The sequence below is a fragment of the Mobula birostris genome, chromosome 6, assembly GCF_030028105.1.
Source record: "Mobula birostris isolate sMobBir1 chromosome 6, sMobBir1.hap1, whole genome shotgun sequence".
Classification (NCBI taxonomy): domain Eukaryota; kingdom Metazoa; phylum Chordata; class Chondrichthyes; order Myliobatiformes; family Myliobatidae; genus Mobula; species Mobula birostris.
This window is the reverse complement of record NC_092375.1, coordinates 173,456,108-173,470,591: the sequence shown is the minus strand read 5'-3', so window position 1 is coordinate 173,470,591 and position 14,484 is coordinate 173,456,108. Positions and strand designations below refer to the sequence as shown.

At 39.7% G+C, this 14,484-nt stretch overlaps 1 protein-coding gene across 1 annotated transcript in view; it reads left to right on the top strand.

Moving 5' to 3' along the window:
* The window catches only part of kalrna (kalirin RhoGEF kinase a), a 734,185-nt gene that overhangs the window by 325,857 nt on the left and 393,844 nt on the right, over positions 1 to 14,484 (top strand). The window contains exons 8-9 of the mRNA XM_072261937.1: positions 2,675 to 2,806; positions 3,366 to 3,596. Coding sequence (XP_072118038.1) covers positions 2,675 to 2,806; positions 3,366 to 3,596 — 363 coding nt within the window. The remainder of the gene's footprint in view (positions 1 to 2,674; positions 2,807 to 3,365; positions 3,597 to 14,484) is intronic.

Genomic DNA, 14,484 nt, shown 5'->3' with positions numbered 1-14,484 from the left:
CCACTCTCATACTTGCCCACTCTAACAATGTCTGCTCCCACATTGGCTGCTCATCTTAAACCTTACTTCTTTTTATTGGCCCTTGCCAAGTGTTTAGTAGCTCAAATGATCACAATCTCTGCAGCATGTCCCAATACGTCCCACTTGTTTTCTTCTGTAAAAAGAAGAATCTAAATATTTTGCTTGTTCTTGGTGAAAATAAACAAGGTATACTGAGATCTTCATGCCTCTCCAAATTTGTCTCATCTACCACCGAATTGAATAATTTTATTATGGGCAGCAGTACATTTGACCTTCTAGGTCTAATCTCTGAAATTCTCTCCAAAAACCCTCTCTGCATCTTTATACTTCTCACTTCTGTTTTTAGAACTCTTTGACCATGATTTTAGTCACCAGTCCCAATTTCATTTTATGCAGATCAGTGGATAATTTCTCTAACAAAGCTGCTATGAAAGACATTCAAAACTCTTTAATAAAGTAATTCATTGTTATCTTCAACTTAACCTCCAAGCACTCAGTAACAATTTTGCAGTGGTCCTGGTCCTTTGGTAAGAAAACGTAATTATTTTGGAGTCCTTGTAAAGAGTGGGAAACTACCTCATCATTTTGTAGAAGTTCTTTGCAAAAAGGTGCCATCACGTTTTTGTAAACCGGCCGGCAGGTGGTGTGGTGGCATCCGCACCAGACTTTGAGGTGAGTGGTCCCGGGTTCAAATCTGACCGGCTCCTTCCAAGCTTTCCATACATGTTAGGTTGAGCATTGAGCTAGGAACTCGGCCTCATAAAAAAACAGACAAAATTATGCTAAAAAAGAGCAAGGTGGCTGCCCGATGCACCACAAAGCACCGAAAAGAACAATAATATTTTTGTAAGCTGTATTAAGTATTCTTTCACCTACAAATGTTTCCCTTATTGTAAATGATAACCTGGCATTCAAAAGTGTGCTTAAAATTTTTTGAACCAGTTTTTAGAATTTACTTCTGGCTGACATCCACTTTCTTTCCAATCAAGGTAATCTACAGTTTTCAGTATGTCCCTGACTTGCTCGTCTTTGTCCTTGAACCATCCTTAACAGAACTTGACACAGCTGCTCTTCTTTGTGTTATTTCATTGTGAGGCTGATTTAGGCCTACACAAACTAAAGTGGACCAATGAAAGCAGGCGGCAGATGGAATCCAAACAAAGGAAATGAAAGTGGGCTCTGATTATTCTTTTTACTCTTAAAATGTCCTTTGCAAGATATTGTGTTAAGCCAGGACTTTTGTTTCTCGAGATACTAATGAGATCTGTGAAGATAAATCCTTTGGGTGTCTTAGTCTACGAAATGGCAGAGTTTGTCCAAATTCATTCATCTGCCTCTCTGATTTTTAAGTTGCTTCATGAATAAGGAACACAATTTAAATTTTATTTTTTAAATAGGATATCAGCATTGATGGCTTTTTGGCCATGTTTCTGGACAATACAAAGGTAGGTGGTGGGGTAGGTAGTGTTGAGGAAGCAGGGAGTCTGCAGAAGGACTTAGACAGGTTGGGAGAATGGGCAGATGGACTACAGTGTCGGGCATTGTATCGCCATGCACTTTGGTAGATGGAATAAAGGCCTAGACTATTTTCTAAATGGGGAGTAAATCAGAGGTGCAAAGGGACTCGTGCAGGACTCCCTAAAGGTTAACTTGCAGGTTAAGTCAGTAGTAAGGAAGGAAAATGCAATGTTAACATTAGTTTTGTGAGGACTAGAATATAAAAGCAGGGATGTAATGCTGAGACTCTATAAGGCATTGGTCACACCGGACTTGGAATATTATAAGCCATTTTGGGCCCTTTATCTAAGAAAAGGTGTGCTGGCATTGGAGATGGTCTAGGAAAGGTTCACAAGAATTATTCTGGGAATGAAAGGGTAGCATATGAGGAGTATTTGATAGTTCTTGACCCGATATCCACTGAAGTTTAGAAGAATGAGGCAGGATCTGAATATTGAAAGGCCAAGATAGAATGGATGTCGCGAGGATGTTTTCTGTAGTCAGTGAGTCTAGGACCAGAGGGCACAGCCCCAGAATAGAGGGACATCCACTTAGAACAGAGATAAAGAGGAATTCTTTAGCCAAAAGGTGGTGAATCTGTGGAATTCATTCACACAACTGTGGAGGCCACGTTATTGTGTATATTTAAAGCGGAGGTTAATAGGTTCTTAATTAGTCAGGGCATCAAAGGTTACAGGGAGAAGGCAATTGAATGAGGTTGAGAGAGAGAATAAATCAACCCTGATGAATAGTGGAGCTGACTCGGTGAGCTGAATGGCCCAATTTTGCTCTATGGCTGGCTTATGCTCTAATGATCTTATATTTCTCTTTACATTGAAGAAAATTCACAGGAATATTCTTCAGCCTATATGTACTACATGAAACTAACTTCCTTTCCTTTTCCATTTATCAGATTTCTTTAAAGTAGAGGTTTTCAATAAAACCCACTCCTTTGCCCTTTTCTCAGAGCTTAGTAATTGTATTCTTTTTAAGTGTGTATCAAATCACCGATTAAAAATGACCATTGAACCGACTGAGATATAGTAATCCAAATGGTGACCCACTGTTAGGGAAAATTTTCTTAATCATACACTTAACTTTTTAATTTTGTAAATTTTTCAAAGCTGGTAAAATGAATATTTATGATTTCTTCTAGTATTTGTCAAGTGTTGATATCTGGTGCAAAACCTGTGCTGAAGGAGGACTTCCATCTGAAATGCAAGATTTGGAGATTGCCATTCATCACCATCAGACTCTGTATGAACAGATCACACAGGCATATGCAGAGGTAAAAACATGATCGAGAAAAAAACACAATTATTGGATTCTTTTCTTTGCTATTTAACCTCCATTTATGCTTTAGTTTCTCATTTTACATTTCTTAATATTTTTAAATTTCAGAGTTATCACTTATTCTTTTATCTTTGTCCCTTAATGCTTCTGAACTGACATCTGTTTATTCTGCAGCATAATTTTATCAATATCCAACCCAAAGTAACTAAAGTGCTAATTGTTAACTCAAGTCATTTAGTATTTGCAATTTTAGTGCTACATAATTCTTACGGAATCCAATTTTGCATCATGTTTCCAAATTGATGTTGTTCAAAATTATCAACTTCTTTTATTAATGGGGATACATTCCAGGGAGGTAGCACAGGATCAAGGAGCCATTTCGAAGACAGCATTTTGACTTAGCCAGTACTACTTCACTTTGAAGTGGCATCTTTGGGAAACAAATATTTAAAGGAAAAAAATTGCTGATGGGAACTAGTCAACTTTAAAATCATGGTGAGGTGTTGGTAGCGGTATGTCATTTCGATACAGCTGAAGTAATTATATTTGTGCAGGTGAGTCAGGATGGCAAGGCTCTTCTTGATGTACTGCAAAGACCCTTAAGCCCAGGAAATTCTGACTCACTCACTGCAACTGCAAACTACTCTAAAGCAGTTCATCGGGTCTTGGACATTGTACACGAAGTGTTGCATCACCAGCGAAGGCTTGAGAGCATCTGGCAACACCGTAAGGTCCGACTGCATCAACGGCTTCAATTGTGTGTATTCCAACAAGATGTTCAGCAGGTAAGCATTTGAATTCTCAGTTCATTGTCTCATATATGGATAATCTCATCTCAGTATGCTTATAATTTGTTCTCTGTTGTAAAATATCCCAAATTACTTCACTAATGTAATGACAACCAAAATTCGACACCAAAGATTTAAAGCCCCTATCATAGCAAGAAGTACTGTTTAAAAAATAAAGGTGGTCTAAGCTGATATTCACTAGAATTTAGAAAAGTGAGAGAAGGCCTCTTTGAAACTTGTAAATTTCGTACAGGGCTTGATGTGCTGGAAATAAGGAGAATGTTTCACCTAGGGGAGGAGTTCAACACCAAAGGTCACAGTCTCAGAATAGGGGGCATGTCATTTAAAAAAGAATCGGGGTGGGAGAAATATCTTCACTCATTTTTGGAATTCTCCATTCCAAGTGTCTGTAAACATTCAGTCATTGTGTTCATTGATAACAAAGAGTGATTTATCGGGGGACCCGGCCAGGGTTGGTCAGACCCTGGCTTGTGTCCCAGCAGCATTGGTCCATGCGTCACACCTCGAGATCCATAGCCATCTGGAGGTTCGTTCAGCAGCCACCGTGATGGTCCTGATGGCTCTTTTCTTTGCAGTCCCATAATGCCAAAGAGAGAGTAGGTTCTGCACAGCAGGCAGCTGGCAAAACCTCTCAGCCCACTTGTATAGACATGAATTGTGCCCTCCACCCCTGTCCCTGGCACTGCTCTACCAGCTCCTGCTGTTTGGCTTTCATAATATAGCAAAATAGCATTGAAGTAGAAGATAGCCATGGTAATGACCAGGAGAAAGCTCAAGGGATCAAATGACCCACTCTTGCTCCTCTTTCTTTTGTCTTTATATTCTTAAAATTGACCTAGTATCCTTAGGGTATTCGTCCCTCCACAAAATCCATTGGGCCTTGTGAAAGTTTACTGTTCCTGAACATGCTCCCATGATGCCTTTATTGCAAAAATAGTTACATTTAAAAGAAATGTTTTGCCTGAAAAACACTTTAGAAAATCCTGTGGTCATGAAAGGTGCTTATAAATACAAGTCCTTCCCACAGTATCTATGAAAAATGAATTTGAATTTAATCATTTATTCATTTATTAGATAAATTAACATTTTGTTTTTAGATCATATTTTTTTTTTGATTTGGAAAAGAACAATTTAAGTTTCGATGTTTTAAACCATATAATTAAACACGCCATTTGGAAATAATTATTGTCCCTATTTTTGATGCACCCAAACATGGCTGTATTTAGCACTAACATCCAGTTGCATTCCAAGCACAAGGACCATAGAATGGGCAAATTCATGTTTAAAATGTTAATAGGGTGCTTCCCAACCAGAAACAATTACTGAAATATGACCTGCTGGGAATTCACTCAGTTTTGAGCATCTCTGGGTATTGTTGCATAGCAACCAGAGAAAAGACACTCTGCTCCTGGCAGCTACACGTGTTTTGACTGCTATGGAGGAGGCTGGGGCAGCAGGTAAAAAGGAGCCAACTGTGACAATCATTCAGATAAATGTCCTGGCCCTGGTCAATGTGATACATGCCAGAAGGACATCGTGTGTGTCAAGGAGAGCAGATATTTAGAGGCATAATCCCTTCAAGATGGATCAAAGCTTAAAGCAATGTCGTGATGATTTGTGCACCATAGTTTACACGTGCAGAGCGTAGATTTTTCCAGAACTGAATTTATCATATATTCAACTCCACCTGTTCCCACTAAGCTCAAAGTAAATTAAGTTTTTTTTCTGAGCAATTACAGTCTGTGAATCAGAGGATTGAGTAACAAATTGTGAAATATGGCGAAGAATTATAGAAACAAGGAAACATTGAAAACCTACAGCACAATACATGCTCACAAAGCTGTGCCGAACATGTCCTTGCCTTAGAAATTACCTAGGGTTACCCATAGCCCTCTATTTTTCGAAGATCCATGTACCTATCCAGGAGTCTCTTTAAAGACCCTATTGTTTCCACCTCCACCACCGTCGTCAGCAGCCCATTCGACACACTCACCACTCTCTGCATAAAAAACTTACCCCTGACATCTCCTCTGTACCTACTTCCAAGCACCTTAAAACTGTGCCCTCTCATGCTAGCCATTTCAGCCCTGGGAAAAAGCCTCTGACTATCCACACGATCAATGCCTCTCATCATCTTATATACCTCTGTCGGGTCACCTCTCATCCTCCGTTGCTCCAAGGAGAAAAGTCGGAGTTCACTCAACCTATTCTCATGAGGCATGCTCCCCAATCCAGGCAACATCCTTGTAAATCTCCTCTGCACCCTTTCTAGGGATTCCACATCCTTCCTGTAGTGAACACAGTACTCCAAGTGGGGTCTGTCCAGGGTCCTATTTAGCTGCAACAATACCTCTCGGCTCCTAAACTCAGTCCCACGATTGATGAAGGCCATTGCACCGTATGCTTTCTTAACCACAAGAGTTCTAGGACTCGGACCCCAAGATCCCTCTGATCCTCCACACTGCCAAGAGTCTCACCATTAATATTATATTCTGCCATCATATTTGACCTACCAAAATGAATCACCTCATACTTATCTGGGTTGAACTCTATCTGCCATTTCTCAGCCCAGTTTTGCATCCTATCAATGTCCCTCTGTAACCTCTGACAGCCTTCCACACTATCCACAACACCCTCAACCTTTGTATCATCAGCAAATCTATTAACCCATCCCTCCACATCCTCATCAAGGTCATTTAGAAAAATCACGAAGAGTAGGGGTCCCAGAACAAATCCCTGAGGCACACCACTGGTGACTGACATCCATGCAGAATATGACCCATCTACAACTACTCTTTGCCTTCTGTGGGCAAGCTAATTCTGGATCCACAAAACTATTTTCTCTTGGATCCCATGCCTCCTTACTTTCTCAATAAGTCTTCCATGGGGTTCCTTATCAAATGCCTTGCTGAAATCCATATTGACTACATCTACTGCTCTACCTCCATCAATGTGTTTAGTCACATCTTCAAAAAATTCAATCAGGCTCGTAAGGCACGACCTGCTTTTGACAAAGCCATGCTGACTATTCCTAATCATAATAAGCCCCTCTAAATGTTCATAAATCCTGCCTCTCAGGATCTTTCCCATCACTTACCAACCACTGAAGTAAGACTCACTGGTCTATAATTCCCTGTTATATCTCTACTCCCTTTCTTAAATAAGAGAACAACATCCATAACCCTCCAATCCTCCGGAACCTCTCCGTCCCCATTGATGATGCAAAGATCATCACTAGAGGCTCGACAATTTCCTCCCTTGCCTCCCACAGCAGCCTGGGGTACATCTCGTTCGGTCTCGGTGACTTATACAACTTGATGCTTTCCAAAAGCTCCAGCACATCCTTTTCCTTAATATCTACATGCTCAAGCTTTTCAGTCCACTGTAAGTCATCCCTACAATTGCCAAGATCCTTTTCCACAGTGAATACTGAAGCAAAGTAATCATTAAGTACCTCTGCTATCTCCTCCAGTTCCATACACACTTTTCCACTGTCACACTTGATTGGTCCTATTCTGTTGCATCTTATCCTCTTGCTCTTCACATACTTGTAGAATGCCTTGGGATTTTCCTTAATCCTGCTTGCCAAGGCCTTCTCATGGCCCCTTCTGGCTCTCCTACTTTCATTCTTCTTGCTAGCCTTATAATCTTCTAGATCTCTATCAATACCTAGTTTTTGAACCTTTTGTAAGCTTTTCTTCCTGACTAGATTTAGTACACCACGGTTCCTGTACCCTACCATCCTTTCCTGTTTAATTGGAACATACCAATGCAGAACTCCACGCAAATATCCCCTGAACATTTGCGACATTTCTTCTCTACATTTCCCTGAGAACATCTGTTCCCAATTGATCCTTCCAGGTTCCTGCCTGATAGCTTCATATTTCCTCTTACTCCAACTAAACGCTTTCCTAACTTGTCTGTTCCTATCCCTCTCCAATGCTTTGGTAAAGGAGATAACATTATGGGAAAGATCTTGTGCCAAAGAAGTTGAGAGCTCCTATGATCTTGCCCTTGATGGAGAGAGCAGTCCTGGCATGAGCGTGAAGCCAGTCACCTTATTGTTGAATATTGTATCCATCAATGCAGTACTCTTGGAAACCTGAGAATATGTTAATAAAAACAGAAAATGCTGGAAACATCCAGCAAAAGAAACAAAAATGACACTTCAGGTTGAATACCCTTCATTAGAACTGGAAGGAGAGAAATCAGGTTAGCTTTAAGTTGTAGAGAAGGCCGGGAGGGATGCATAGAACTAAGGAAATATTTGTGATAGGATGAGACTAGGACTCCATGCTTTGAATATTCATGTGCTGTTCTAAGAGTGTCTAAAATGCCAATATCATATTTGCTTCCACTATCACTCTTGGTAGTGCATTCCAGGCATTTAAAACAAATGGAATATTTGATTACAGAATAATTAATAATACAGTTGTTATTCGGAATTGGGCATGGAATTTGTCTTCTCAATTGATAATTTTAAACTGGCATAAAGAGAAAATTTTGGAAATGCTTACCAAGCTAGACAATGAATAAAGAGAAATAGAATTAACATTTCAGCTCAATTACCTTTTATTAGAACCATCTTAATAAAGTTCTATCAAAATACCATTTAACTTTGCAGTAAACTTGAGGATTTATTGCACTATGCTGAATTCAGCAAATTAATGGCACTAGTTAATGCTGTAACAAAAGCAATAATTACATAGTTGCATGGCATGGGTAACCTGTGAGAATCCAAAGGATTTATTGCCCCTGTACTACAACTGAGAATCAATTTAGTGATACAGTCTCCAGGCTAAACATTACCAGAAAATGGTGTGACCATTATATATTCTGCGAGTTTAAATTATTGTACCACTGGGCACCATATTTTTTTCCCTTTCTTTTTTTGTATTTGCACAGCTTGTTGTCTTTTGCACCTTGGTTGTTTGCCTGCCCTATTGGGTGCGATCTTCATTGATTCTGTTGTGCTTCTTGTATTTACTGTGAATGCCCACAAGAAAATGTATCTCAGGGTTGTATATGGTGACATATATGTACTTTGAATTTTGCAAACTTTTTGTAGTCTTGAGTGGAAAAGTCACTTAATTTCTGTAGTTCTGAGCAAAATTTAGAGTGGGATTTAGTACACTAGGCACAGATCATCCCAGAGATTAATAAGCTTCAGAATTAAGTCAATTTCCTCCATTTCTATAGTAAACTCCTACTCATTACCCGAAGACTATCCACCTAGCCAGCAGAAGCAACTTCTCAGCATCATCCTTGTCAAACCTGCTTAGATTTTATGTTTGGTGAGATCATCTTTTACACATTGAGCTCCAAAAAATATAAGTTCACCATACTTCTGTAATGGGACAACTAACTTATCCAAGGGATCAGTCTCTTAAATCAACATTACAGTACTGTATATCCTTTCTCAGGTACAGACTGTGCGTAGGACTTCAGATAACTTACAGCTGTGGAAAGATTTCCCTGGTATTGTATTTCAATCTCCTTCCAGCAGAGTTTAATATGTTTTCCTAATTATTTCCCAATGTCCTGTATTTCGTGTATCAGCATTCTTAGATTTCCCTGTTTACCAATATTTATTATTTCTCGGCCTTTGAGATGTGTGCTCTTTGAATTATGCATTCAACTGTCAGACTAGTTTTATCTTATGCTAATTTGCAAGCAACTCAAGCAACATTCAGAGATTTAATTTTGCTCTCTGCACCTCAAAACCTTTAAACATACCTTCATTGCTGTTTTTGCCTGATTGATCTTAGGTTAGATATGATAAATTATTCTCCCATTTCATTCCAACCTATATTGCAGCCATGTGGTGGGACAAAAGGAAAATATTTCTCCCACTAACTGCACTGTCTCTTCCACAAAAATTTATTTTTACTTATTAACCTACATGAATGGCCTCCAGGACTACAATCTGCATATACTTCCTGACTTTTGTTCAGAAAGGCTGTAATTTCCTCATGTGTGTTGGACAACATCCAGGTCTCAGTCTGCTCTATCACTTGTCTTCATATCCTCACATCCTGATTAATAATCATTTCCTATCTTACACCTCAACTGTTTGGTTAACTCTCCTCTGTATTGAATTGTTCAAATACTTTCCTCCTCTGTTGCTTTCAATAGGAAAACCAAAGTCTAGTACACAGGAAGTAAATTTGATTACAGCAGTAAAAGAATGTTATTCATTATCATTAATATTCTCTGGTTTGCATTATGTAGAAAGGGGTCTTTTTTTTTGTTTACCAATCCAAAGGATTTCTTGTTTTTTTATTGAATCCAGAAAATAGTAATTCCCTACAGATGATTTTATTGTGTGTGGACGGAAAATCCACTAAACCAGAAAAAAAATACTGAAAGTGAAGTTAAAAGGTCCCATTAGGACCAAACTTGTTGCATTCCAGGCATACTGTGCAAATTTTGTACATCACCATATGGACCCACTGAGGAATGCAAGGAGGAAGTTATCTAATTAGCCAGCCTGCTGTTAAAGAGCACCTGTGCTTTGGAACAAAATACTGACACAACAGCATGGACAAAGTAGTAGAAACACCACAAAAGTGTATTATTTTAGTCCTTTAATGTGTGCATATGTTTGTCCCCATGAGTGCTACTGATTTCTTGGATTTGAGCAAGAATTTCTACAGTTAAGCTATCTATCTCACTAACCTCTTTGATATATAAAATACTATTTTCTAAGTAGTACTTGATGCAGAAATACTGAAAAATCTACCTAACATTGACACAATTAAGTTTTTTTTAAATGCCCTGTTGAATTTGGAGTAGTATCATTTAAGTAGGAAAGCAATTCAATTTAATTTCTAGTGCAGTTTGGTCAAATATATATTGCCTGAACCTGAAATTTAATATTTGTATAAATTAAAATTAATAACATAAATAATACTGATTTGACAGCTTCTGACATCATGGCAGGTATGACTGGATCATATCATTCGCAGCTGCTATAATAGAGTATCAGAATCAGGCTTAATATCACTGGTACAGCAAACACGAGGAAATCTGCAGATGCTGGAAATTCAAGCAACACACATCAAAGCATTGCGTTTACCAGCAACTTTGATGTGTGTCACTGCTACAGTATGTGTTGTGAAATTTGTTCTTTTGCAGCACCTGTATATGGCAATACACAATAATTTAAAAACTATGAATTACTATAAGTAGTATATATAAAAAATAAAGTAGTGCAAAATCAGATTAAAAATTGGTGAGGTAAAAGTAATGGGCTTGGTGAACATTTCGGCGTCTGTTGGCGGAGGGGAAAAACCTGTTCCTGCAATGCTGCACGTGTGTCGGGTTCCTGTAGCTGCTCTTTAATGGTAACAATGGGAAGAGGGCACATCCTGGGTGATTGGGGTCCTTCATGATGCCTGCTGCCTTTTTGAGGCATCGTCTTTTGACGGTGTCTTGCATGCTGGGGAGGCTGATGCCCATGATGAAGCTGGCAGAGTTTACAGCTTTCTGCAGTTTATTTCAATCCTGTGCAGTAGACCCACCATACCAGATGGTGATGCAACCAGTTAGAATGCTCTCCACAGTACATCTGTAGAAATCTGTGAGTCTTTGGTGTCATACCAAGTCTTCTCAAACTCCTAATGAAATATAGCTACTGTCATGCCTTTTTCATAATTGAATCAATCTGTTAGGCCCAAGGCCCAGGATAGATCTTCAGTGATGTTGACACCCAGGAACATGAAACTGCTCACCCCTTCCACTGCTGAGTCCTGAATGAGGACTGGTGTGTGATCCATTGACTTCCCCTTCCTGAAGTCCATAATAAATTCCTTGGTCTCACTGATGATGAGTGCAAGGTTGTTGTTTCAACACCACTCAACCTGATGATCTAGCTCGCACCATCTGAAATTCTGCTAACAATAGTGGTGCATTCCGAAAATTTATAGATGGCCTCTGAGCCATGCCTAACCACACAGTCACGGGTGTAGAGAGAGTAGAGCATTGGGCTAAGCATGAATCCTTGAGGTGTGCCAGTGTTGATTGTCAGCGAGGAGGAGATTGTGTTGAACACTGAGCTGTAATCAATAAACAAAGCCTGCATGTATACATGTTGTGCCTTCAGGGATGCTGTTCTGCACACCACTGTTTTAACACGTGGTTATTAGAGTTACTGTTGCCTTTCTATCAGTTTGAACATATCTGGCCATCCTCCTCTGACCTCTCTCATTGACAAGGCATTTTCACCTACAGAACAGTTTTTTTTTTGCTTCTCGCACTATTCTTTGTAAACTCTAGAGAATGTTGTTTGTGAAAACACAGGAGAACCGCAATTTCTGTGATACTGTACTCAAACCACTCCATCTGCCTCCAACAATCTTTCCATGGTCAAAGTCAGTTAGATCACATTTCTTCCCCATCCTGGTGTTTGGGCTGAACAGCTGAACCTCTTGACCACGTCTGCATGCTTTTATGCATTGAGTGGCTGATTAGATATTTGCATTAGCGAACAGGTATGCAGGTATATCTAATAATGTGGTTACTGAGTGTATCCAACCTTACCTTACCACAGATGTTAAGCTTCATGGCCCCAGGTTTTTCTTTGCAGCTGTTCTTAAATTAAAGGCACAACACAAGCCACTCTCCATTCTTCTGGCACTCCATCCATTGCTCTACTGGAAGAAACAAGGGACAGGAAAGTCAGTGTTCAGAGAGCAAAAACTGCATATAGATGCATTGGGCTTGCCACAGTCTAAAGTCAGGTAATGATTAGACGATGGAAAAACAATAATATACATTTTATTTTGTTTCCACACTTACAGTCTTTTATGACAATAAGGGTTGATGTAGACTAGGAGTTCCCAACCTGAAGTCCATTGTCTCCTCAGTTAATGGTAAGGGTCCATGGCATAAAAAAGGTTGCGAACCCCTGGAGTAGACTGATGAGGATGGAATTAGAACAGATGAGATTGTGAACAACAGTTTTTGTATGAGCTAAAATGTGTAAGGGTAGAACCAAGATTTGCTATGAAATATTAGAAGAGCTGATGAAAGAACAGAGATATATTGTAGAGATGGAAGTGTTCATGATAAAAAAAAACTGCACTTCAGATTATGAAGGATTTTCCACAATTTTAACTCAATCTGTGACAGCCTGAGAGATAAATAAAAGAAATCAAATTACTAATCACCTCCCCTGTCACTGATCCCTTAGCCACCTGTAATTGCTAAGTCTCCCCAAGATTAACCATCACCCCAGGCATCAAGATCTTATTTCCTCTCTGATCTGAAAGTAACCCCTTACCTAACTATACCTCATCCAATTTCCACGATCTCCAACTAGAAGCTTGAGACTGCTGTTGTGAAAAGAATGTGATTGCTCTGTAAAATGTGCATTAGTCTGTTTGGTTTCATCAATGTAAAGGTGGCCACATCAGAATCACCAAATGTTGTAGACCAGGGGAAAGTACTAGGGAACAGTAAGAGGTGTGTGTAGAGGTATGAGTGAATGAGGGAGTCACAGAGAGAATGATCCTGCTGAAAGAATATGGAGGTTAGGGGTGGAAAAAGGTAAGATAGGTGGTGGAACCATGTTGGAGCTAGCAGAAATAATCAGGGGTGAAATGTTGGATGTTATGGCTGGTGGGGTAAAAGATCAGGACTAAGGGAATTCTACTGATGTCCCGTCTGGGGGCAAGGGAGAACAGATATCCAAGAAATCGGGAGAATTCATACGAGGATACCATCAACTATGGTTAAAGGTAAATCATGTTTCTAAATGGAGAAGCATATTTCAGATGTGGTCGAGTAGATGTCCTTATCTTGAGAATAATTACAGTGGAGATAAATTGAGAAAATGGAAATAGCATTCTTGCAGGAGGGAAGGTAGAAAGATGTACTCTATGGTTAAGATCACTGTGGGTTTATAGAAGACATCAGTGGCAGGTCTGCTTTCTCAGATGGAGACAAATAGATCCAAAAAATGATGTATGCCAGTGTCATAACATGCTGCAGGTGTACACACTGGTAACAGAACCCAATGACAAGTTATCTGTAGTGCACACTGGATTTGCAAGTAGATATGGAACTGAATATAGCCACACAATATTGAACTTGACATAGTTACTTGGTCTCTGTTCCAAGGTCTGCCTGAGTACTAAAGACCCGATCAATAGGCTGGAGTGTTCACCAATATTTTTAACTACTTGCTGCTGCACTCTGAGGTACCCACCTGCTTCAAGCAGGCTTCAGTGATACAAGTGCCTAAGGAAAATGTGGTAACCTGCCTCAATGACTATTGTCCAGTGGCACTTACATCCACCGTGATGAAGTGCTTTGAGTGGTTGGTAATGAAACTTATCAACTCGTGGCTGAGAAGCGACTTGAATCCACTCCAATTTGCCTACTGTCAATACAGGTCAACTTTTTTTTTTGTTCCTTTCCGCACTTTGTGGTGCATTGGCTGGCAAATTTGCCATTTCTTTCGCAATTTTGTCTGTTTTTTATGAGGCTGAGTTGCCGGCTCCATCTTCAACCCAACAAGGATGGAAAATGTGCAAGGACCCGACCGGATTGGAACCCAGGATCATTCGCCTCAACATCCAATGCGGATGCCGCTATACCACTGGCCAACTTAAAAAGGTCAACAGCAGTTGTTATTTCATTGGCTCTTCACTCAACCCTAGAACATCTGGACAGCGAAGATGTATTTAATACTATCATCCCCTCAAAACTAATCAATAAGCTTAAAGACCTGAGCCTCAATACCTTCTTGTGTAACTACATCCTCGATTTCCACACTTGCAGTCCCCAATCAGTTCAGATTGGCAATAACATCTCCACCACCATCTCCATCAGGACGGATGCACCATAAGGCTCTGTGCTT